Source organism: Loxodonta africana, chromosome 3 (genome assembly GCF_030014295.1).
Source record: "Loxodonta africana isolate mLoxAfr1 chromosome 3, mLoxAfr1.hap2, whole genome shotgun sequence".
Lineage (NCBI taxonomy): Eukaryota > Metazoa > Chordata > Mammalia > Proboscidea > Elephantidae > Loxodonta > Loxodonta africana.
In genome coordinates, this window is record NC_087344.1 from 212570719 (window position 1) to 212595845 (window position 25127).

At 43.0% G+C, this 25127-nt stretch overlaps 1 protein-coding gene across 1 annotated transcript in view; it reads right to left on the reverse strand.

Moving 5' to 3' along the window:
- Positions 1-2826: 2826 nt before the first annotated feature.
- The window catches only part of TBX19 (T-box transcription factor 19), a 38110-nt gene continuing 15809 nt past the window's right edge, over positions 2827-25127 (reverse strand). Inside the window, exons 3-8 of the mRNA XM_003415060.4 lie at positions 24809-24943; positions 17429-17490; positions 15482-15543; positions 12420-12608; positions 9661-9796; positions 2827-3373 (exon numbers count right to left, since the gene is read on the reverse strand). Coding sequence (XP_003415108.1) covers positions 3079-3373; positions 9661-9796; positions 12420-12608; positions 15482-15543; positions 17429-17490; positions 24809-24943 — 879 coding nt within the window. The 3' untranslated portion in view covers positions 2827-3078. The remainder of the gene's footprint in view (positions 3374-9660; positions 9797-12419; positions 12609-15481; positions 15544-17428; positions 17491-24808; positions 24944-25127) is intronic.

Sequence of the window (25127 nt, forward strand, 5' to 3'; positions counted from 1 at the left end):
CAGAGGCAGATGGTGATTGGTGGTGATGAAACAATATGGGTGAAAACAGTAAGAATGGCAACACAGTGTGAAGTATGAGCCGATGTCATTGAACTTTTCATGTAAAAATTGTGCATGGATGTATGCTTGGTTGTATATTTTGCCACCAGAAATAAATAAAATATTTTTAAAGAGAAGAAGAATTAAGGCTATTGGATTATTTCATCCTGTGCCTCTGGCCCAAGTCTTCTGTTTGCTTAAGGGGACAGGGGGAGGATGTAGGAAAGGGGAGACTAAAGATAGATGTTCACATACCTCAGCGCACTTGCTAGGCACTCGGTGCATGACTGACTGCTGCAAAGACTGGTGGAGAGGCCTTTGCCCAACCTCCTGGGGCAATCGGAGGCAGCAGTAACCTAAAGCTCTAACGGAATGAGAAATGGCCACTTTTTAAAATGTACCAAATACTACCTTGCAGAGGTGCTAATAATATCTTAATGGCCTCTAATGGCATTGCAAAGGGCCCCAGGAGCCAGGGGACAGTCCTGCCTCAGGGACATGCTGAGGAGGCAGCTTTTCCAAGAACAGTTGTGTGGGTACCTGGTGCCTCAGTCATTCACACACCAATTAGTAGCCGGTAGCTCCCACCAGGCAACCCCGAGGGGGTGCCTAGGCTTCCCAGGACACCGTAAGGCTGCAGCAGCATTGTTTCCAAAGGTCTGCCTCCAAACACTGGGATAGCACAGAAATACCCAGGTTCACGCTGGAGTTCCCGGACGGTGCTATCCACAGCATGTTAAAGGACCCTTCTCTGTCAAAAGAGCCAAGCACTAAACAGTGCTATGTTTGACTCCCACAGACACAGGCTTGGAGGGGACAGGGGGTGCACTGGTTCAGCTGATAGAATAGTGGTGGGAACAGCTGAGCCACTGCCAGGCTTCAAGTGGAACTGCCATGACTCCCTCAGTGACAGCTCCAATAAGTGCAGTCTGGTGTCAATGTTTTGACAACTGCTCACCCTCCCAGATCTGGAAGCTCACTCCCACGAATATTGGCTCATCCAGTGGCGGGCAGAAAAATAAAAGGAAAGCTAAGGAAATGAGTCATTTTGCTCATTGGTTATAGCAACGACCTGGGCTAGAGCAGATGTAAAAATTCATCTGAGAGGAGGTTCCTGGAATATTTACCACCCTATTTCTCTGGTCTAGGCAAAGAGTTTCCAAACCTGGCTCTGCAACCACCACCTGGAGCATCTGTTTGAAATGCAGATTCTTGGACTCCAGCCCTAAAAATGCTGGTCCGATAGATTGGGGTGGTGCTTGGGAATCTGTATTTCTAACAGGTACTCTAGGGGATCCAGTGTAGGGGACCCATGGAGCAGTGTTTAGGAGAAATCACTCTAGCACACCCCTATCTCCACATATCCTAGATCACTCAGAACTGGTTGTAGCTCAGACGAAGAGCCTGAGTGAACACCAGCATGTTCTCGGTCTCCCACCTTGACACGATACACTATCGTGGGACGTGTGTCTTCTCAACTCTGCCACCTGGTCAGCCTCACGACTGTCCTCTTAGCACACATACACTTCACACCAATTCATCTCAGCAAGTGTTTATTGGTCTCCTGCTCTAGGTAAGGCATGGTGCCAGGTGCTGTAGGATGCAAAGAAAAGAAAGCTATTTCTCACCCTCAAGGAGCTTACAGTCTAGTGGGGAGACAGGTACATTCACAGGTAACACAAATGCAAGGCAGATAAGGTGAGTGCTGTAACAGAGCAGAAACGGCGAGGGACCACAGAACAGGGAAAGGTCAAATATGCCTAGGCAAACCAGGTGTTTAACGCAGGGGTGGCGTTTCAGCAAGTCGCTGGAAAATGGGTAGGATTGGCACAGGTGGAACTGGACAAACACTCTATGCACGGGTAAAGGTGCAATGAATGTTCAGAAAACAGAGTGGTGTTTGCCTTGACTGACATACAGGATGCTAAAGGGGTAACAGAGGGAACTACAACTAATGAATGCAGTGCTTTGGGAAGAGAAGTTAGAGGACCTCTGTATAGTAAAGAAAATTGACTTTATTCTGTAGGCAATAGTGAGGCATCGAAGGTTTCTGAGCAAGAAAGTGACATGGCCTCTTTTCCTCAACTCAAGGCACACTCCAGTGCATAATCTTTGCTTAGCTCTATTTTTTTTAACCTCACTCCGTGGGCTCACGCCCTCTCTTGGCCTCAAAGCAGAAACTAAGCTGGGCCCTGTGGCCACACACTTTCCAGGGGTGCACAATGTAAGAAGCGGTAGCACTAGGCTGGGTAAACTCCAAGCGCACTTCACAGCTTTGCACGCCTGCGCAGAACAGGAAGTGAGGATGCCTTCTGGAATCATCTGTGAGTAAGGACAGGGCACAAGGAAGGTACCACTGAACTCCTGTTGCTAAGCGTGGCATGGATAATCTGGAGAGAAAATGGACATGCAAAGGAAAATGGATGAGGGGTGCCAGTGACACAGGCGAGTCTCCTTATTACAGGCAGTCATAGTCCGTGAGGAAACACTGGTGGCCTAGTGGTTAAGTGCTATGGCTGCCAACCAAAAGGTTGGCAATTAGAATCCACCAGGTGCTCCTTGGAAACTCTAAGGGGCAGTTCTACTCTGTCCTATAGTGTCTCTATGAGTCGGAATCGACTCTACGGCAGCAGGATTTTTTATAGTCTGAGAAGTTCTCTAGAACGCTGAATTGGCTAATACCCTACCAGCCTTGGACCACCTCAGCTAGGAATATGAGCCTGGGGCGACTCAAGTTTTTCACAGCTCTGCACATGTCTATGAATGCCCACAAAAGCTCAGCAAGTATTGGTTTTAGGGTTACAGATAAAGTTTAGCGAGTAGGCGAATTCACAAATCCTCAGCTAATGAAAATCGACTGTAATTAGCATCCTCCAAACTAAACCATCTCCCAGCAGGACTTCTGGTGTAACCCACGCACCCCTCCCAGCTCACTTGGTGAGGAGGCCTGCAGTCTGACTCACTGGGATCCAGCAGATGGGGTTTCTAAGCGCTCTACACCTACAAGATTCTCTGCCGACGCTCTTCCTAGGGTCCTGCCTAACTGTCCAAGGAGGAAGGAGAATGGTGCCCACCCCCACCCGGACCCCCCCAGCCCGAGAAAGGATGCGAGGCCACTGCTGTCCAGGTGGACACAGCAATGCTGGTCAGCGAAGGCTCCCCCAGAACCTCCACGCCAGCCGAAGTGGGTGCTTGGGTGGAGAGCACGGCAGGGGATGAAGTCCCAGCTGGGTTGCCCAGGAGAAAGGTGCCCGGAGAGCTGGCGTGTACTTCTGGACTTGGCCCAGCAGGGCCCCCGCCACCATTGCTGATGGTCCACAGGCACGAGTAGGGGCTGCGGAGACAGAGACAGAGGGGAGGAGAAGGGCCAGTGAACAGTGCTGAGAGGGCACAGGTCTATGAGGACGGTGCCTGCCACGACTCAGCACCAGCTGACACAGACTGGCCCCATTTCTGCAGAAAACCCAAGAGAGGCCGCGAGGTGTAGAGGAATGAGCATAAGGATGGGTGTCCTGAGGCCTGGACCTGGTGCATTTCCCTTTCCTGGGCCTCCCTGGCTGCACATGTAAAATGGGCAAGGGATAAATGAGGGGTATTCAGACTGTGTGAGCTGCGAGGCCCTCTCACTGGCAGATAGAGGCAGCATGGCCTAACAACCAGGACATACTGGAGTCAGAAGACCTGGGTTTGACTCTGCAAGTGTTTTGACCTTGTTCAAATTATTTAATATCTCTGAGCCTCAGTTTCCACATCTTCAAGATCTGGACAGATAATTATACAGACCTTACAGGGGTGGTTATGAGGATTAAATGAGAAAAGGACTATGCCGGCCAGGCACCTGGCAGACACTCAGTAACGGTGATAAAAAAAAAAAAAATTTTTTTTAAACGGTGATAGTTACAATTAATTCTTCCATTCCGTTAACATGGAACATGCCGTTCCTGGTTTTCCACCCGTCAGCTCTGGTCCACCGCAGGAAGGCTGGGAGTGATGCCACTTTCTTTGACTTCTTTTGTTCTATAGCACTGCTTCCCAAACTTGGCTGCACCTGGGAATCACCTAGTGAGTTTTTTAAAATACTGATGCCCCAGAGATTTTTATTTCATTGGTGTGGTATGTGTCCTGGGTATCAGGATTCTTTGAAGCTTCCCAACTGGTTGTAATAGGTAGCGAAGTTTGCACCTTACTAGAACCCTGGTGAAAAGGCCTGCAGTTGAAACAGGTAGAATAGCCTCTGGCACCGTAAGCCTTCAGGTGTCACCATGTTCTGACTGTAATACTTGATGATGGCACTGATCACACTTGCTTCCCACCAACAATATTTTTATGGAGACAGGAATGGGTTAAACACACAAATGAGGAAACAGAAATACCACCTTGCACCCTGGCCATCTATCAGACGCTGTAGACCTCCTGGGAATCTATGCAGCCTGCAGAACCCCACCCTCTGACCTCGCTCTGAGCCAGCTCAGCTTGCTGGGACTCTGACCTCAATTTCCAGAAGAGGCTCTTCTAGAAGATTCCTTAGAGCCCTTTTCTGATGTCTCATGGACCATAAGAAAAATCACAGGTTCTGAGTCACACTACTTACTGTGTGGCTTTCAGAAAGGTTTTAATGCCTCTGTGCTTACGTTTCTTCATCAGTCAAATACGAATTTTAGTACCTGTCATATAGATGTCTTTGAGTACTATGGACAACTTATATGCAGTATCTGGTACAGAACTTGGCACATGATTGTCTAGTGTCTTCAGGAACACTTCCTGTTCATTCTCTTTCTCATTTCCTAGCACACCCCAAGTCACTGGTTTTTCCCTTAGATTCTCTAGACCAGCCCTGCCCACAGAAACAAAATGTGAGTGAAGGTAAGGAGGGCAGGGAAGCTAGACCAGTGGAAACAGAACAGACAGAATGGAAATAACGAGAATGCTGACACATTGTGAAAACTATAACCAATGTCATGGAACGATTTGTAAAATAATGGTTAAAAAAAAGGGGACCCTAATTTGCCATGTAAACTTTCACTTAAAACACAGTAAAATATTTGACAAAAAGAAATGTGAGCCACAAATGCAAGCCATATATGCAATTTTAAATTTTCTAGTGGCCACATTAAAAGAAGAGAAAAAATGAATTTATTTTTAATATTTTATGTAACCCAAAATATTCTAAATATTATCATTTTGACATGCATTCAATATAAAAAATTATTAGTGAGATTTGTATTTTTTTCACACTAAATCTTCAAAATCCTGTGCACGTTTCACACTTACAGCACATCCCAGTTTGGACTCAGCACATTCGAGTGCTCACACTTGCCACATGTGGCTAGTGGTTGCCACATTGGACAGCACCGCTCTAGAACCTGTGTGTCATGGCAACGCCTGCAACCCCTCGGAGCTTGTTAGACAGGCAGGACTTCAGGCCCCAGCCCAGACCTACTAATCAGAGTCTGTTTTTAGCATCATCCGCATGTGATTCCAGTGTACACTGAAGTTCAAGAAGCACAGCTCTAGACCTAAGCCCATCGCATCCTCCCAACTTTTCTTTTCCGGAAAATCATCTGACTTCCCCCCAGGTCCTATCTTTTCATTTTAATCCCTTTTTGGACCTTCTTGAAATTCAACATATTCATGTTGAATGCAATACCTGACATTTACATAGAACATTACTGCTTACGAAGAATTTTTATGCATTTTTTGAGGCTTGCCATCATTCTACAGAGTAGTTCATATTATTTTGATGTTCGCTATGACTCTACAGAATAGCTCATATTATTTCCATTTTACCTATAAGAAAGCTGCAGCTCAGTGAGGTTAAGAAAATTGCCTGTGTCAAGAAGGGTAGAGTGTTGACATGTCATGGGGTTGGTAACCAATGTCACAAAACAATACATGTACTCACTGTTTAATGAGACACTAGTTTGTTCTGTAAACCTTAATCTAAAGTACAATAATATGTTCTGTGTTTTTGGTTCATGCCATTAATGAGGTAAGATGGTACTCGTTGATTTGCATTTCTCTAATGGCTAGTGATCATGAGCCACTTGACTGTCTTCTTTGGTGAAGACAGTCTTCTGTTCATTTCCTTTCCCCATTTTTCAATTGGATTATTTGTCTTTTTGTGGTAGAGGTATTGGATTTTCCTGTAGATTTTAGAGATTAGGCCTTTGTCAGATTTGTCATAGCCGAAATTTTTTTCCCAGTGTATAGGTTCTCTTTTTACTCTTTTGGTAATGTCTTTTGATTAGCATAAGTGTTTGATTTTTAGAAGATCCCAGTTATCTAGCTTATCTACTGGAGTTTATGTGTTGTTAGTTATGGTTTGTATCCTGCTGATTAATAAGGGCCTATAGCATTGACCTTATTTTTTCTTCTATGATCTTTATAGTTTTTGGTTTTATATTTCCGTCTTTGATCCATTTTGAATTAGTTTTTGTGTATGGTGTGAGGTATGGGTCCTGTTTCATTTTTTTTCAGGTGGACATCCAGTTTTGCCTGCACCATTTGTTGAAAAGACTGCCTTTTCTGCATTTGAAGGACTTTGGGCCTTTGTCAAAGATAAGGTGACTGTTGGCTGAGGACAGGAACCATTCCTGAAGCCACCTCTTCAGACATGGATTGGACTGGACAATGGGTTGGAGAGGGATGCTGGTGAGGAATGAGCTTCTTGGATCAGGTGGACACTTGAGACTATGTTGGCATCTCCTGCCTGGAGGGGAGATGAGAGGGTGGAGGTGGTTAGAAGCTGGCGAAATGCACACGAAAAGAGAGAGTGGAGGGAGAGAGCGGGCTGTTTCATTGGGGGAGAGTAATTGGGAGTGTGTAGCAAGGCGTATATGGGTTTTTGTGTGAAAGACTGACTTGATTTGTAAACTTTCACTTAAAGCACAATAAAAATTATTAAAGAGAAAAAAAAGATAAGGTGACTGTAGGTGGATGGATTACATGTGGGTTCTCAGTTCTGTTCCATTGGTCAATGTATCTGTCATTGTACCACTACCAGGCCATTTTGACTACCATAGCTGTATAGTAGGTTCTGAGGTCAGGTAGTGCGAGTCCTCCTATTTATTCTTCTTTTTCAATAGTGCTTTACTTATCTGGGGCTTCTTCCCTTCCCATATAAAGTAATGATTAGTTTTCCCATCTCTTTAAAGAATGTTGTTGGTATTTGGATCAGGATTGCATTGTATTTGTAGATTGCTTTGGGTAGCATTGTCATTTTCAGAACATTGAGTCTACCTATCCATAAGCATGATATGTTTTTTCATTTATGTAGATCTCTTTTGGTTTCTTGCAGCAGTGTTTTGTAGTTTTCTTTGTATAGGTCTTTTACATCTCTGGTTAGATTTATTCCTAAGTATTTTATTTTTTTAGGGGCTATTATAAATGGTATTGTTTTCCTGATTTCCTTTTCATTGTTCTCTCTATTGGTGTGTAGGAATCCAACTAATTTTTTTATGTTTACCTTATATCCTGCTATTCTACTGAATCTTTCTATTAGTTCCAGTAGTTTTCTTGTGCAGTCTTTAGCATTCTCTATGTATAGTATCATAAAAATATCATCCACAAATAGGGATAGTTTAACTTCTTCCTTACTAATTTGGATGCCCTTTATTTCTTTTTCTTGCCTTATTGCTCTAGCTAGGACTTCCAGCAGAATGTTAAATAGGAGTGGTGATAAAGGGTATCCTTGTCCTGTTCTTGTCCTCAAGGGGCAGGGCCATAAAAGAAAATGAGACTAAAGGGACACACCAGCCCAGGGGCAAGGACTAGAAGGCAGGAGGGGACAGGAAAGCATTGGTAACAGGGAACCCAAGGTCGAGAAGGGGAGAGTGTAGACATGTTGTGGGGTTGGTAACCAATGTCACAAAACAATATGTGTACTAGCTGTTTAATGAGAAGATAGTTTGTTCTGTAAATCTTCATCTAAAGCACAATATTTTTTTAATTTTTTAAATAAATAAATAAAGTACAATAAAAAAAGAAGAAGCATTATTGAGCAAAAGCAAAAACATGGAATCTGGAGACAGAGAAACTAGTTTGGAATCACTTGCCTGTATACAACATGCTTAGTAAATGTTAGCTGTTATTAATGTTACAGAGCCCTGGTGGTGCAGTGATTAAGCATTTGGCTGCTAACCAAAAGGTGGGCAATTTGAATCCACCAGCTGGAAACTGTATGGGGCAGTTCTACCCTGTCCTATAGGGTCTCTATGAGTCGGAATCAACTCGACAGCAACGGGTTTGATTTTGTATTAATATTATGGTGATGATCCCCAGGCTCTAAACGGACTTAAGAAGACTACCCACCTGAGACACTTAGAGATATAGGCAAAGATTCATGTTCAAGGATGTTTATCCCAGCATCATTTACTCATAATTTTGAAAAGCTGGAGCCAGTCTAGATGTCTAAAGATTGGGAATTGGTATAATAAATCATGGTGGGTCCATACAATGTAATAGCATGCATGTGTTAAAAATCGAATGTACAAAAATACCTAATAACATGGGGAAAAGTTCAGGATATAGTGTTAGTTTTGAGAGTTCGTTTTTTGTTTTCCTTTTTTTTTCTTAAGCAGGTTGCCAACAGTACAACACTATTTGTATAAAAATTATTTGAAATATATGTGTTATTGTACAATAATATGTGTGCTAATGTATAAAAATAATATCTGCCAAATGAAGATTGAAAAGAAATACACTAAAAGTTTTCTTTTAATGCTGTGATTATGAATGATTATGATTTTATTCCTTGTGATATTCTGTATTTTCTGTATTCTCTGTAATTAGCACATATTCTTTTGTAATGAGAAAGTTTTTTTATTATGTTTTAAATTTCTACACACTGTAATTTTTCTAATACTGTTTTGCTGTTGTTTTAAGAATGCAACATTCTCTCTTATCTTTCTAAATATATTAATCAGGTTTTGTTTGTATTAAAAAAAAAAAAAGAGGAGGAAGGGGGAAGATAGAAAATTGCCCAAAGTCACAAAGTCAATAAGAGGTAGAACTGGGATTCAAACCCACATCTGTCAGACTCCAAGGTCCTTTTTCTTTCTACTCCAAAAGTCAGAACTAAATACAGGTCTCTGGTATTATGTTTTACATGCTACACCTAGTCCTATTACCTGGGTTGTGAACCAAGTACCCGCAACCTATCCTTTTATGAGAATATGGATGATCAAGGGTTTTGAATTCTCTGTGTATATTTATATTTTACCCCTTCAATTCCTAACCCCATTCCCAGTAGTCAGTATCTATCTGCTATCATCAAAGTTGACAGTACTTCTGACTAGTTTGGAACAAGTGATCCCAGGCCATACTGTCTTTTCCTTCTTAAAAAACTACAAAAGAGAGTATGACTCAACACGTGCTTTCCCACTATCCTTTTCCAGGAATGAACAGTCCATCCCGTCATCATCTTTACTTCCTAACCAGTTGCCGTTGACTCGATTCCAACTCACAGTGACCCCATGGGTCTTGGAAATCAAGACAACAGTTCAGATCAAGCCACTTTATGGCCCCAGGAAAAAGAACTATCTGGAGTTCCCAGTGCTAAACTAGACCCCCCCCCACCCCCCCGCAAGACCACAATGACCAAGTTGCTGTTGTTTGTCTTACCTGGGCCCTGGATTGATGGGTCCATTGGTGTGGGGTACAGACAGGATGCTGGCATGGGGTGTGGAGGATAAAGAAGTCCAGCTTTCAGGTCCTGAGAAAACTTGTAGATTATCGCTTGAGCTTTCTATCAAATTCACTTTAGAGAAATAACAAGAGTTCAGTTGTTGGAGCATATAGAACATACAAAGATGGTGACCAGTGACATCATTCTAAGGGCAAAATGCAATCATGGTTTGTGCTATAGACACCAACAGTTTGCAGGAAATAGAAAAGAGTGAGGAACTTAGGTTTATTGAATGCCAACAATATACCAGGTGCCTTTCCTATTTTAATCTTCACAACAGCTTCTCAGCTCCATTTTAAAGATGAGGCTCAGAGGTGAGACATCTGCCTTTGTGACACAACTCTAACTCATCTCACCACAGAGGAGCCCCTGGGTGGTACGAATGGTTAAGTGCCCGACTACTAGCTGAACTTACCCAGAGGCCTGGAGATCTGCTTCCAAAAGGTCATGGCCTTAAAAACCGTATGAAACAGTTCTACTCTGCATACATGGGGTTGCCAAGATTTGGAATGGACTTCACAGCAACTAACAACACTCCCCTTTAAGAATGGATCAAATGTATCAATATTGGTTCATCAGTTGTAATAAACATACTGCACTAATGCAAGATACCGATAATAGGGAAAATGTATGGGTGTAGTGGGGGCGATTATTGGGAACTCCCAATATTCCCTGCTCCATTTTTCTATGAGCCTGAAACTGCTCTAAAAATAAAGTCTATTTAAAAAAAAATAAAATAAAGAATGGACTGTATCAGCACACTCTCAGGCTCTGACTAAGGGCCACTAGTGGCCCAGATGAGATTTCCGAGGTTCATATCCTTACTCTTCTTTCCAGTGACCTCCAAGTAGGTCTCAAAATCTACTCAGAAAGAGTGGCTGTGACATATAAGTCTTCAAATCTTCATTTGCATAAATAGAGTAATGCAACAGAAAGAAGCAAAGGAAGAAGGAAGAGAGAAGGGGAGGAAGGGAGGAAGACTGCAGTGTATACACCTGGCCTTGTCACTCCTGACCTGGAAACATTTGGTGACTCCTAGACTTTCCATGATCTGGCACTTGCAGCATTTGCCACCTCTGGACTCTTCCAGACCTATTCCCAGGCAACTCAGGTTCTTTTGCCTTCTGTGGCTCTGCTTCCTCTTCCCGGCAAGCCCTTCGCCGTTGCCCTGTGGCATCCCTGCCCACTTTCACCCCACCCACTCCCACCTCTGCTCGTTTCTATTCATCCTTCAAGGCTCAGTTTCGATGTTAACCCCTCTGGGCCCCCTTGGCTCGCCCCACCCCCAGCAGAGGTAGCTGCTCTTTCCGCTTCACTCCCACAGCACCTTGGCTTCTGTGTTTTATAGTGTTTCTCAAACTTCAATGTGCATATAAATAACCTGAGGATCTTGTTAAAATTCACACTTTGATTCAGGAGGTCTGAAGTGGAGCCCTAGGCTTCTACACTTCTGCCAAGCTCCTAGGTGATGCTGCAGGTCCAGGGCCATGTTATAGCACTCACTGCATTGTATCGTGATTATTTATTTCTGTTTCTTTCTAGCCCTGAGCTCTAACCTCCGTTACCTAGAAGAATGCCTGGTGCATAGCAGGTACTCTGGGTGCTGACCACGGAAAGGACCAGGAAGTAGAGTGAGACCACTGGTTGGGTTCTGGTATCCTTAAGCTACGTGGTCCGCCTCCTGAAAGCCGTTGTCAAGGTTGCTGGGATATCAGGTGAAAGGGCACAAGGACAGGCAGCTGGTGACCCAGGAAAGCCCTGCTGCCAATGCAGAGCCCAGGGTGTTGCTGAGGAAGGAAGGAGGCTGGAATCATCACACCCTGCACCACGTCTGCACGCATTTTACTTATTTATTTTATTTAGTGTCCATCTTTCCCATATTAGGATATAATCTCCATGAGGATAGAGTATTTGTCCATTTTGTTCATGGTTTTCCCTAGCACCTAAACAGAAACCTGGCGCACGTTGGCCTTCAATAAATATTTGTTGCATAAATAATTGAGTGAAAATGTAATCCTTTTTTTTCCATTTCTCCCTTCCTTCATACAAATCTGATAACTAGGCAAACTCTGAATGTACACAAGGCCACAGCAGACAAGCCATCATCACTGAAAAGAAAGTACATGAACAGCAGTGCCAACTTAAAAAAATAATCAGGTTGCAAAGATCATTAAGGATGGGTTTGTATACCTCCCGCCGACTCAAACTAGGACTAGAGTGGTCCAGATCCTCAGAGACCTTCCTAATAGCACTGCAGTGATGGATCAGCATTCCCCGGACACGGCCATGTAATGCAACTGGAGAAAAGAGCCATGGTGAGGGTAAGGAGCTGAGGATCTCCAACCCACAGGACTGACCTCAGGTTAAGAGGTCCAGCTGAAACTGCTCAGTACACAGCTCTCTGGGACGAGGCTTTCACACCAGTAGACGCCAAGAGACCAGGTGTTTTATGAAATAATTACAAAAGGCTAATAGTGATATAACTAGATAATCAAACATTAATATACAAAATAACAATACAATATTACTAATATTACAATAAAACAGCATACAAAAATAATACTATTCAATAATATTACATAGATGCAGTAGCTGAAAAGAGTTTCCTATTCAGATATTTCTTTTTATTGGCTGTTTATGCATTTCTTTCCCCCACCGCCCATGCCCCCAGGGTTTAGTTAGCAGAATTACAGACCTGTGGGAGAATGGTTTCTATGCACATAGGCTGAAGGGTAGGGAGCCTGCCAGCGTCCCCGGAGGCCGGGATAATGCTCACAGCCGTGGTGGGAGTGGGGAGCAGGCAGAGACAAGGGAGCCGCATACTGGTAATTGGTGTTTCCTGCTGTGCACACTCCATCCGGATTGGAAAAGATCCAGCCCCCCACTAGAACAGACAAGAGAAAGAGAGCGTCTATGAACTGCTTCACCAGTAGTCAGGGTCCCGGCCACTTTGTATGGCTATGTTTCTGTGCAAATGAGACTGAGTGGCTGCCTGTGTGGGGAGACCACCCCTAACCCCTGCTGCCTGTTAGCAGGTTAGCTGGCTTCTCTGGATGTGCACAACAGGTCCTATCAGACTTTGGAGAGCCTCTGAGAGAACCCTGGAATCATCAGCTATATAAAATACAATTTGAAAGCATAATAGAAATTCAAAACTTAAGTTGCTTCTGATTGAATTGAATTAAAATGAAACAGTCTAGGAGAGAAACACTAGATACACAAGTAACTCAGTCTGCAACCACTAACAAAAACCCATTGCCAACAAGTCAATTCCGACTCATAGTGACTCTATAGCAACCCTATAAGACAGAGTAAAACTGCCCCATCAAGTTCCAAGGAGCACCTAGTGGATTTGAACTACCAACCTTTTGGTTAGCAGTTGTAACACTTAACCACTATGCCACCAGGGTTTCCCTAGAGCCACTAGGGAAAGCTTAATGTGGTTACTCAGAAAGTGTGAGCCCCAAGCCTGCTGCCATCGATTCCAACTCATAGCAACTCTGTAGAACAGAGAACTGCCCCATACAGTTTCCAAGGAAGGCCTCCCTATTTCTGCCTCATAAGGAGTGTGTTTAGACCTCACTCCAGGCAGCGGGGGCACGATGCCCCCCTCATTACCCCGCAAAGCAGATTCTGATAACATAAAGAGAGAGTAGACTGGCCTTGCACACCTTGACAACAAGCATTTTGCAGAGCATTGTGGAAGCCTGCAAAATGTTTCATAGAAATTAGTAAAGATTCCAAGCAGAAGGTTCTACGTCAAGTAAGTTCAAGGACAAAGACTGAAACTTACTAATTAAAAAGGGCCTTGGAACAAGGGGGGTGTCATCAATTGAATTGTCCCCCAAAAATGTGTGTCAACTTAGCTAGGCCATAATTCCCAGTATTGTGTGGTCGTCCACCATTTTGTCATCTGATGTGATCTTCCTATGATGTTAACGAGGTGGGATAAGTGATAGTTATGTTAATGAGGCAGGACTCAATCCATAAGATTAGGTTTTGTCTTAAGTCACTCTCTTTTGAGATATAAAAGAGAAAAATGAGCAGAGAAACAGGGGACCTCATACCACCAAGAAACAAGAGCAGGAGAACAGCGCATCCTTTGGACCCGGGGTCCCTGCACTGAGAAGCTCCTAGACCAGGGAAAATGGACGACAAGGACCTTCCCCCAGAACTGACAGAGGGAGAAAGCCTTCCACTGGAACTGGCGCCCTGAATTTGGACTTATAGTCTTATAGACTGTGAGAGAATAAACTTCTCTTTGTTAAAGCCAACCGCTTGTGGTGTTTCTGTTTTAACAGTGCTAGATGACTAAGACGGGGGGTGCCCTCCCACCAACCAGATCTCAACTGAGAGACCAGCAGATGGGGATTCAGACAGGACCAAGGCTCCCCCTTAGGAATGTTCATTAAGGATTAACAGTGAAGAGGAAATGGAGCTTAGTATTAGAATGCACTGCCTTTGCAAATAGATTGTACAGAGTTCCCGTTACAAAGTATAGGATCAATCATTCTTGACGAATCCCTCCATCACCTTCATTTTCCCATTATTACATAGAGATGTGGCCCAAGGGGTCCCTGCCACACTAATGGAATCAAGATTATGGTGTCCAATGGGCAAAGCCAGGTGAATGGCCCCCGAACCAGCCATCTGCCTGCTTAGTTTGCCACGTGCAGCAGACACGCCTCAAGAAGTGTGCTGACAAGACTGCAACACATGAACTTTTAAAGGCAGCAGCTCTGCATGTGGTCCTTAGCCTAGAGAAAAAGGATTTTCATTCAATGATGCTTTTTTAAAAAGTGCTTTTCTGAGAGCTGCTTCTTATGCTACTAGGCAGCTACTTCTGGGATGGAAGATGCAATAAGGTTTAGGGGAGGGAGGAAGTGAAGAGTTTCATAGCTAGAAAACTGCCGAAGGGAGCTTAGCAAGCCACTATACCCCAAATTACAGAGTGTCTCAGATACCAGGGTTAACGTCTCCACTCTAATGTTGCCGACATTGGCATACTTCTGCAGCCTTAGAGGATTCCCTTCCCCACAAGGCCTCCTCGTGGAAATAGGGGACACCCGGTCAGGAACACCCAGCCATCCCTGTGGAATTACAGGTGTATTACCCCAGCACCCCCTAGAGCCTTCCAGTCAACAAATGCAGACTCTCCTTACATGGAGCCTTCCTGAGGCATCACAATGGTGACCAACTCTGAAATTAGCAAATACTAAGACCAGGAGACATCCAGAACAGAGAGGCAAGAATGGAGGATGTAAGTGTGAGAGATATGCCCACAGTGCACAGTGGAGAGCTCCTAGCCTCACTGACATGATCACTGAACCAAACAAACCCGTTGCCATGGATTTTGACTCATATTGACCCCATAGGACACAGTAGAACTGCCCCATAGGGTTCCCAAGGCTATAAATCTTTACATAAGCAGACTGCCGCATCTTTCCCCCACAGAGTGGCTGGTGGGTTCCAATTGCTGACATTTTGCTTGGCAGCCAAGCGCTTGACCACTACACCACCAGGGCTCTGAAAGATTCATCATTTCCATTCTTACCCACTGGCTTAATGTTTTAGCCCCATCTGGGAATACTGGCTCTTTCTGGGAATTCAGGAAAGGGCAGGAATACCCTGCTGGGTCTTCATAGACAATTTAGAATAGACTTTATACAGTCAAGACAGTCAGGAAGGCTGAGTGTGGCACGAGATCACCCCTAAAATAGCCGTACCCACCTCCCACTCACTTTTCACCCAACTCACAGTGAGAATAGGCCACGTGCTTGCCCTCAGAAACCCCCTCCGGGACATCTTTTAGGTGATTTCTGAAAGAGGAATGAAAACGCATCATGGGTGTCCAGCTTATTAGAAGAGTCCAGCATAAAACATACTCAAAGTTCTCTTTGGAAAGCAATACATCTTTTGGGAATAAGAAAAACAAACACCTTTTTTTCATGAAGCTACCCTCCTTCCCCTAGGGCATTGTATCTACTTGCTCAGTTGTGCTTTGAATCATATTTATAGTTGTCGTTGTTGTCAGCTGGCCCCCAACTCATGGCTAACCCATGCACAACTGGATCAGACCATTGTGATCCACAGGCTTTTCATTGGTGATTTTCAGAAGTAGATTGCCAGGCCTCTCTTCCTAGCCCACCTTAGTCTGGAAACTCTGCTGAAACCTGTTCAGCATCATAGCAACACACAAGCCTCCGTGGCAGATGGGTGGTGGCTCCACACTAGGTGCATTGGTCAGGAATCGAACCCCTGTCTCCCACACAGAAAGTGAGGATTCTACCACTGAACCACCACGGCCCCCATATATGTGAGTTACTCCTCCTTTTTTTTTTTTTTTTTTAATTTGATCTTACTGATTTGTGATCATTGCTCCTATCTGACAAGATTCAAGCAATAATAAAAATAGCTAGCATTTGCATAGGACTTCAGGGCACAGTCGCATATTTGGTATGATAGACCCACCAACAACTCAGTAAGGGAAGTATTATTACATTTATTTTGCAGATTGGGAAAGTAAACTCACTTATACAAAATCAAACGGCCAGGAACCGGCAAAGCTAGAACTCAAAGTCAGAACCTTTTCCCCAAAGTCCTAAATTCTTTTTATTATACTATACTACTATCATTTTGAATCTAGATTCTGTCATCTCACACAGCTTTTCCTTAAGGCCTTCTGCTATCTGTAAAAGTTATAAGTATGCCTTCTATACCGTCAGGACAGACCCTATGATGCATCATTATAAGCATCTGTCCATAGAACCAAAGCCTTATCAGAGCCTTTAACATGAAAAAGAAAGACTAGACAATTATAGGAGATATTGAAAAGATTTGAAACTCAGGCAGTAAAATCTGAACACCAAGGTATTCATATTTATACTCTAGGACTTGATGAAGAAAAGCCAACGATAAGCACCACCGTTCTTTCATTTTTTCCTAGAACAGAAAGGAAAGATACAGAGGTGGGGAGTCACTGGCCTCATCACCCCAGCAATCCCTGACTTCTCTCGTTCTCTTTGACTTGAGAGACAGGAACCTCCCACCATTACTTACCTGTTCTAGACCAAAAAAAGACCAAAGGTAGTTTAAAAAAAAAAAAAAAAACTTATAAAAACCAGTCCCAGTTGCCGTCGAGTCAATTCCAACTCATTGTGACCCCATGAGTGCCAGTGTAGAACTGTGCTCCTTAGGGTTTTCAATGACTGGTTTTTCGGAAGCAGAATGCCAGACGTTTCTTTCAAGGTGCCACAGCGTGGACTAGAACTTCCAATCTTTTGGTTAGCAGCCAAGTGGGTTAACAACCATTTGCACCACCCAGGGACTCAAAAAAAATAAATACTACTCGTCTATAATTATGGGAAGGGCAGAGTGAATTATCAGGAATCTAAATCCTTATTTTTAAAAAAATACATACTTTCAAGAATTACTTTCAAATATTACTTTCAAAATCCATAGTAAAAGAGGGCTAAGAAAGAACTGTGAGTTAGAGGTTCTCCTGGACTCCTACTAACTATGCTGCGGGGTGGATATCCATGAGAAAGTGGTGTTCTTGCAGCTGTCCTTCCGACTGGCTCAGCAAACGACTGCTGTCAAAGTCATGCTGGTGGTGCTCTCTAGTCCCTTTCAATTCAAGGTGATGACACGGTTCAGATTCAAACAAGTCAATTCATAAGATTTTACTGGAATTTCTCTACTCACCTTTCTTTGGCATCCAAGAAGGCTTTGGCAAAAGGGTTGTACTTGATTTTGAGAGCTGTTATCTTGAGTTTACAAAGACAAAAAGTGTTAGTGAAAGTGGAACACACCCACGCAGACAGAGCCCTTTGTTTTTACCTGTGAACTTCTGTAAACTCTGGGTCATCCCCCTCGGTCTTTATGATTGTCCTTCTCCGTGTTTCTTCCTACACCCCTGCACTAAATCACTGTTCCACCGTCTCTGGTATATAGTGAAAATGAAAAATGCAGTGTGCAGTGAACAAAGGAGAGAGCACTAGAAATGAGCAAAGCCCCCATATGCTAAGCCTAGCATTCATTCTTCTATTCATTCATTCATTTTTCAACAATCATTGAACGCCCGCCACACGCGTGTCATTTTTCTAGCCACTGAGACACAGAGGGGGATCTTACCACTCTCAGTACAGCCTAGCGTCAATTCCCTAATATACATCAAAGGCCAGTTCTCAAATATGTGAAAGTATAACCAACTAACACTCCTACCCACAGTCACATTTTATCCCCGTTTGTTGTTGTTGTTAGCTGCCATTGAGTTGGCCCCCAACTCACGGAGAACCCATGCACGATGGAACAAAATGTCACCCAGTCATGTGCCATCTCCATGACTGGCTGCCATGGGACCATTGAGACCATAGTTTTTCACTGGCTGATTTTCGGAAGCAGATTGCCAGACCTTTCTTCCCGGTCCATCTTCGTCTGGAAGCTCCGCTGTTCAGCAACACGAAAACTACCGCTGCCAGATGGGTGGTGGCTGCATCATGAGGTGCATTGGCTAGGAATCGAACCCAGGCCTCCTGCACTGAAGGTGAGAATTCTACCACTGAACCACCACTGCCCTTCTTATCCCCCTTAGCCTGCTTCATTTGTCTTCAGAGCACTCACTGTCTATAGATAGATGGAGATGGGGTAGAGACAGAGATAGAGATGTTGCTGTTATGTGCTATCGAGTTGATTCCAACACGAGCAGAACTACCCCATGGGGTTTCCTAGGCTGTAACCTCTATGGAAGAAGACTGCCATATCATTCTCCCTCAGAGCGCTGGTGGGTTCGGACCCCCAAATGTTTAACCACTTCACCAGCAGGGCTCCTTAGAGATAAAAAAAAAATAGAGGTATATTTATTCTCTGTTTCCCCCCACTAGGATGTAAGTACCTTGACAGCAGCATATATGCCTGTCTGGTTCGCTGCAGTAGCCCCTGCACCCCGAGTAATAGCCAGCATGTATAACGCTCAACAAACATTTATTGAATAAATGAATGTTGAAAAGAATGTCTATGTTGTGGAGGACCTGAGGCTTGCTTCTCTCTTGTGAAAGGAAAAAAAAGAAAAGGGAGACAAGGAAAATAAAAGCGTGATTCTTTCTGGCCCAGGGAATTAATTGTAGGAAGAAACCATAGAAAGAGGGAGGAGAGGTAAAGAGTCAGATATGTGTGACCTCTAGGCTTAAACCCGGGGAGGCCAAGGTGCATTAGATAAGTAAGGCTAGAGGGGGCAGAAGAGAGATTTTGTCCTTTGTGCCGCCCCCCACCCCCGCCCTCCTCAGAAGTGCATCTCAGCATCATCTACGTCATCTGTCATCTACGTCAACCTGGTAGGGAAATGTAGTTGGCAAAGGGAGACTCTGGGCTACATCTTCCTGAGCTTAATCCCCCATGGTCTTATTCAAGACCCAGAAGTAGCACTTGCTGGAATATTGCCAGAGCCAGACAAGTGGGTTCCGAGGGAACCGTCCCGCAGGAGCAGCCAGGAATAGCTACCGAGCGCTTACCAAACCGGCAAGCAGATGGCAAACTCTGCAGGCCAAGTCTAGGAGAGCAAGCAGCATTCAGGTGGACAAGAGGCACTCCGCTAAAGGCCAGAAGAGGCTAGAACATGGTCCCCAACTCCTTTCCACTTTCCAGGGCCTGCAAAAACCACACCCTCCCCTCAGAAACCGAGGCTTCATACAGGGAGACAAGCAGGGGAGGGAGTGGCTATCTGAGAAACAGCATTTTTATGCAGGCAGGACAGCACCACCTGTGGAGCTGTTTAAATTATGAGATATTTAGTTAATTCCTGTTCCCACCAGCCTCCTAGAAGCGCTCTGGCAAAAGCCAGATTACTTATAGATAGCATTTTTTCTGCACATCTGGGATGCGAGTTAAATCTGCAACTTGGTTTCACCTGTAGGTGCTAAGACAGTGATTCCCAAACCTGGATGGATAGTCATCAGAATCCTCTGGGAAGACTTTTAAAAACACAGACAGACTCTGGGCTCAACCCTGGAGATTGTGGCTCAGCTGATGAGAGCCCAGAATCTTTTTAAAGCTTCCATATAAAGGAATGCTTCTTGAAGTGTCCACAAGACATGATTTTTCTAATCTATCAGAGTGTCAAGATGAAAAAGTTGATGGTAACCAACGTTGATAATGGTATAGGGGTTTTAAACACATACGCCTTTTGGAGGGAGGCAATTTGTCGATGTCTGTCAAAATTCTAAACTGATACTTCCTTTGACAGGACAATTGCATTTCTAAATATTTACCCAAGCAAGCAAGCTATAGTAGATGTACCAGGATATTTTATTGCAGCATTATCTACAATAGAAAAATAAAACAACTGGAAACAGCCTACATGTCCGTTAGTGGGGGACTGATTACCTGATAGTCTATTTATATAACTGAATACTCTGCAGGCATTGAGGAAAATGAGATAGGTCTGAATGTGATTACATAGAAAGATAGCCCCAGTATACTGATAAATTGAAAAAAAAAGAAATTTATGGACTAATATATACAATATGAGCCAATTTATATAAGAAAGGCTATGTTCATATATATGTTTATATCTGCATAGAAAAATGTGTAGATAACACACTTGAAACTATTATTGTAGTGTCCCTGGAGAGTGGGATTCAGAAGGTAGGAGGGAAAGAGTAAATTTTTACCTTTTATTTTTCATTTTGACTTTACATATTTCTGCGCTATTGGTTGCTTGTTTGTTTTTAATAAACATGTATACATTTAGATTTTTTCAATTAAAAAAAGTTTACATAAAGAGACAGAGAGTAATCGAATGGATTAAAAAATAAGATTCATCAGTAGGCTGTCTACAAGAGACACACCTTAGAAACAAAGATGTAAATTTGTTAAAAATCAAAGGATGGAAAAAAATATATCAAGCAAACTGTTACCAAAAAAGAGCAGCAGAGGCAATACTAATCTCAGATAAAATAGATTTTATAACAAAATCCACCATAAAAGACAGAGAAAGGCACTATATAATGATTAAAAGGATGATCCATCATGAAGACATAACCGTAATAAGCATCTAAACACCCAATGACAGGGCTCCAACATACATAAAACAAACTCTAAGAGCACTGAAAAGAGACATTGACAGATCCACAATAATAATAGGAGACTTCAACACACCACTCTTGGTAAAGAACAGAACATCTAGAAAGAAACTCAACAAAGATACAGAAGATCTAAAGGCCACAATCAGCCAAATTAAACTCATAGACATATATAGAACACTCCACCCAACAGCTGCAAAGTACACGTTCTTTTCCAGTGCACATGGAACATTCTCCAGAATAAACTACCTATAGAGTTGCTATGAGTCGGAATTGCCTTGACGGCACTGGGTTTGGGTTGGTTTGTTTTAGGCCACAGAGCAACCTTCAATAAAATCCAAAACGTTGAGATAATATAAGGTATCTTCTCTGATATAACACCATTGAGGTAGAAATTACCAACAGGAAGAGCAAGGAAAAAAATCAATTACGTGGAAACTGAATAATACCCTGCTTAAAAACCACTGGGCAATAGAAGAAATCAGAGATGGAGTCAAAAAATTCCTAGAAGCAAATAAGAATGAAAACACACATACCAAAACCCTTGGGACACAGCAAAGGCAGTCCTCAGAGGTCAATTTATACCAATAGATGCACATATCAAAAAAGAAGAAAGGAACAAAGTCAAAATACTAGCTACACAACTCAAACAAATGGAGAACAGCAAAAAAAAAAAAAAAACCGACAGCCACCAGAAGAAAGTAAATAATAAAGATCAGAGCAGAAATAAATGAAATAGAAAAAAATACAAAGAATTAACAAAACCAAAAGTTGGTTCTTTGCAAGGATCCACAAAATCCACAAACCGCTGGCCAAACTGACGAAAGAAAAACAGCAAAGGACATAAATAACCCAAATAAGAAATGAAATGGGGGACCTTACAACAGACCCAATTGAAATAAAAAGGATATTAACAGAGTACTATGAAAAAATATACTCCAACAAATCAGAAACCCTAGAGGAAATGGACAAATTTCTAGGAACACACTACCTACCCAAACTAACACAAGATGATGTTGAAAATCTGAACAGACCCATAACAAGAGAAGAGTTTCAAAACATAAAAAAAAAAAACCTTCCAACAAAAAAAAAGCCCTGGCCAGATGGCTTCACTGGAGCATTCTACCAAACATTCAAAGAGTTTACACCAGTACTACTCAAATTATTTCAGAACATAGAAAAGGAATCAGTACTTCCAAATCCATTTTATGAAGCCAGCATAACACTGATACCAAAACCAGACAAAGACACCGCAAAAAAAGAAAATCACAGACCAATATCTCTCATGAATATAGATGCAAAAATTCTCAACAAAATTCAGCATCATATCAAAAACAATACACCACGAACAAGTAGGATTCATACCAGGTATGCAAGGATGGTTCAATGTTAGAAAATCAATCAGTGTAATCCACTGCACAAATAAAAGGAAAAAAGGAATCACATGATCACCTTAATCAACGCAGAAAAGACATCCAAGAAAGTCCAACACACATTCCTGATAAAACTCAATAAAAATAAGTATACAAGGGAAATTTCTCAGCATAATAAAGGGCATCTATGCAAAACCAATGGCCAACATCATTCTTAATGGAGAGAGGCTGAAAACATTCCCCTTGAGAACAGGAACAAGACTAGGATGCCCTTTATCAACACTTCTATTTAACATTGTGCTGGAAGTCCTAACTAGAGCAATAAGACAAGAAAAAGAAATAAAAGGTATCCAAATTGGTAATGAAGAAGTTAAACTGTCCCTATTTGTGGATGATATGATACTATACTTAGAAAACCCAAAAGACTCAAGGAGACAACTGCTGGAACTAATAGATTCAGCAGAGTAGCATGATATAAGATAAACATACAAAAATCAGTTGGATTCCTATACACCAATAAAGAGAACAATGAAAAGGAAATAAGGAAAACAATACCATTTATAACAGCCCCTAAAAAACAAAACACTTAGGAATAAATCTAATCAGGGATGTAAAAGACCTATACAAAGAAAACTACAAAACACCACTGCAAGAAACCAAAAGAGATCTACATAGATGGAAAAACATACCATGCTCACGGATAGGCAGACTCAACATTGTGAAAATGACAATGTTGCTCAAAGCGATTTACAAATACAATACAATCCCAATCCAAGTACCAACAACATTCTTTAGAGAAGGAAAAACCAATCATTACCTTTATATGGAAAGGGAAGAAGCCCCGGATAAGTAAAGTGTTATCGAATAAGAAGAATAAAGTAGGAGGATTCACATTACCTGACCTCAGAACCTACTATACAGTTACGGTAGTCAAAACAGCCTAGTACTGGTACAGTGACAGATACACTGACCACACAATATGGGGGAGGTCAGCAGAACTGGACCAAGACAAAGTCATAGAAGCTTCCTAGACACGTCCAAACACCTTGAGGGACTGAATTACTGGGGCTAAGGGCTGGGGACCATGGTCTCAGGGGACATCTAAGTCAACTGGCATAACATAGTTCATAAAGAAAATGTTTTACATCCTACTTTGGTGAGTAGCATCTGGGGTCTTAAAAGCTTGACAGCAACCATCCAAGATACATCTTTTTGTCCCATTCTATCTGGAGCAAAGGAGAATGAAGAAAACCAAAGACACAAGGAAAATATTAGTCCAAAGGACTAACGGACCACGTGAATCACAGCCTCCACCAGCCTGAACCCAGAAGAACAAGAAGGTGCCCGGCTACCACCACAGACCACTCTGACTGGGATCAAAATGGAGGGTCCTGGACAGAGCAGAATAAAAATTAAAACAAAATTCAAATTCATGAAAAAAGACCAGACTTACTGGTCTGACAGAGACTGAAGGGAACCCCCAAGACTCTGGCCCCTGGACACTCTGCTAACTCACAACCGAAGCCACTGCTGAAGTCTACCTTTCAGCCAAAGATTAGACAGGCCTATAAAACAAACAATAACACATGTGAGGAACATGCTTCTTAGTTCAATCAAGTGTATGAGACCAAAGGGACAACACCAGACCAAAAGCAAAGCCAAGGAGGCAGGAAGGGATGGGAAAACTGGACGAACAGACACAGGGAACCGGGACAGAAAAGGAAGGGGAAGAGTGCTGACACAACGCAGGGACTGCATCCAATGTCACAAAACAGTTTGTGTGTAAATTTTTCAATGGGAGACTAATTTGTGCTGTAAACTTTTAACTAAAGCCCAATAAAAGTAAAAAATTAAGTAAAAAGGGCAAATATTTTTTTGTTATGGGATATTTATAACATATCAAAGAAATTAAAGACACTCCATTTACTATAAACTCTTGCCTTGTGCCAAATAGAGAATGTCGTCTATATTATCTCACCAAGAAAAAAAAAGTTTAAGCAAAAAGAATCCAAACTTCCCCAGGTGCTTCTTAAGACCACCAGGCATAGGAACGCCCCCAAGGCATGAATGGACCCAAACATCCTGCCCCCCACCAGTTCACACAGAGGCCAGATTCTGGCTGCTCAGCCCTACCAGCCAGAGTGGCTCAAGCTACTGGGCAGGAAAAGACCTAACTGTGCTCAGATATTTAAAATTAACAAACAGAACAGATCACATTATAAAAACCCAAAGAATGTGCACAGTTGGATCAATTCCCACAGACTTGCTTCCAGAGCAGGAGAGAATATAGCCCTTCAGCCCTTGCCCAGCTGTACCTGTCCCAGGACGCCCAGCAGCCCATGGGGGCCAGGGCTCATTAGGAATGAAGACAAAGACTCCTGGGTTTCTGTTGGTTTTAAAACAACAAGCAATTGCTGCCTTATTGGCACCAGGAAAGGAAGTGATGGCAGGCTTTTGGCAAGCAGGCAAGAGGGAGTGGAAGGAAGCTATCCTTGTTTAATTTCACTTTGTTGAGTGTGTTTCAATCCTGGAAAACTTACCTTTTGTCCAAGCTTGGTCATGGCAATAAAAGCACTCTTTTCTCCCCCGTGACCGCACTCTCCCAGGTGGCATTCACACTCACACACACTTACCTCCTCATTCTGATAGGCTGTCACAGCTATGAACTGGGTCTCAGGGAAGGAGCAGTTCATCACCATTCGGTGGGAACCTCCAACACGCACTATGTGAACCTGGGGCTCATATTTATGCAGAGAATTCAACATTATCTGTTGAGGTGGGAGAAGAAAAGCAAAATATCACACATGGTAAACGAGCCAGTACTCCTTGTTAGTCCTAAGCTCAGGGCCCACTAAGGTCAGAGACACACACCCTCAAGTCCTGGGCCACCTGAGCTGCCACACCTGCCTGAGAAATAAAGGGGGGAAATTTTTTAGGAAGCTCCCAGGGAGC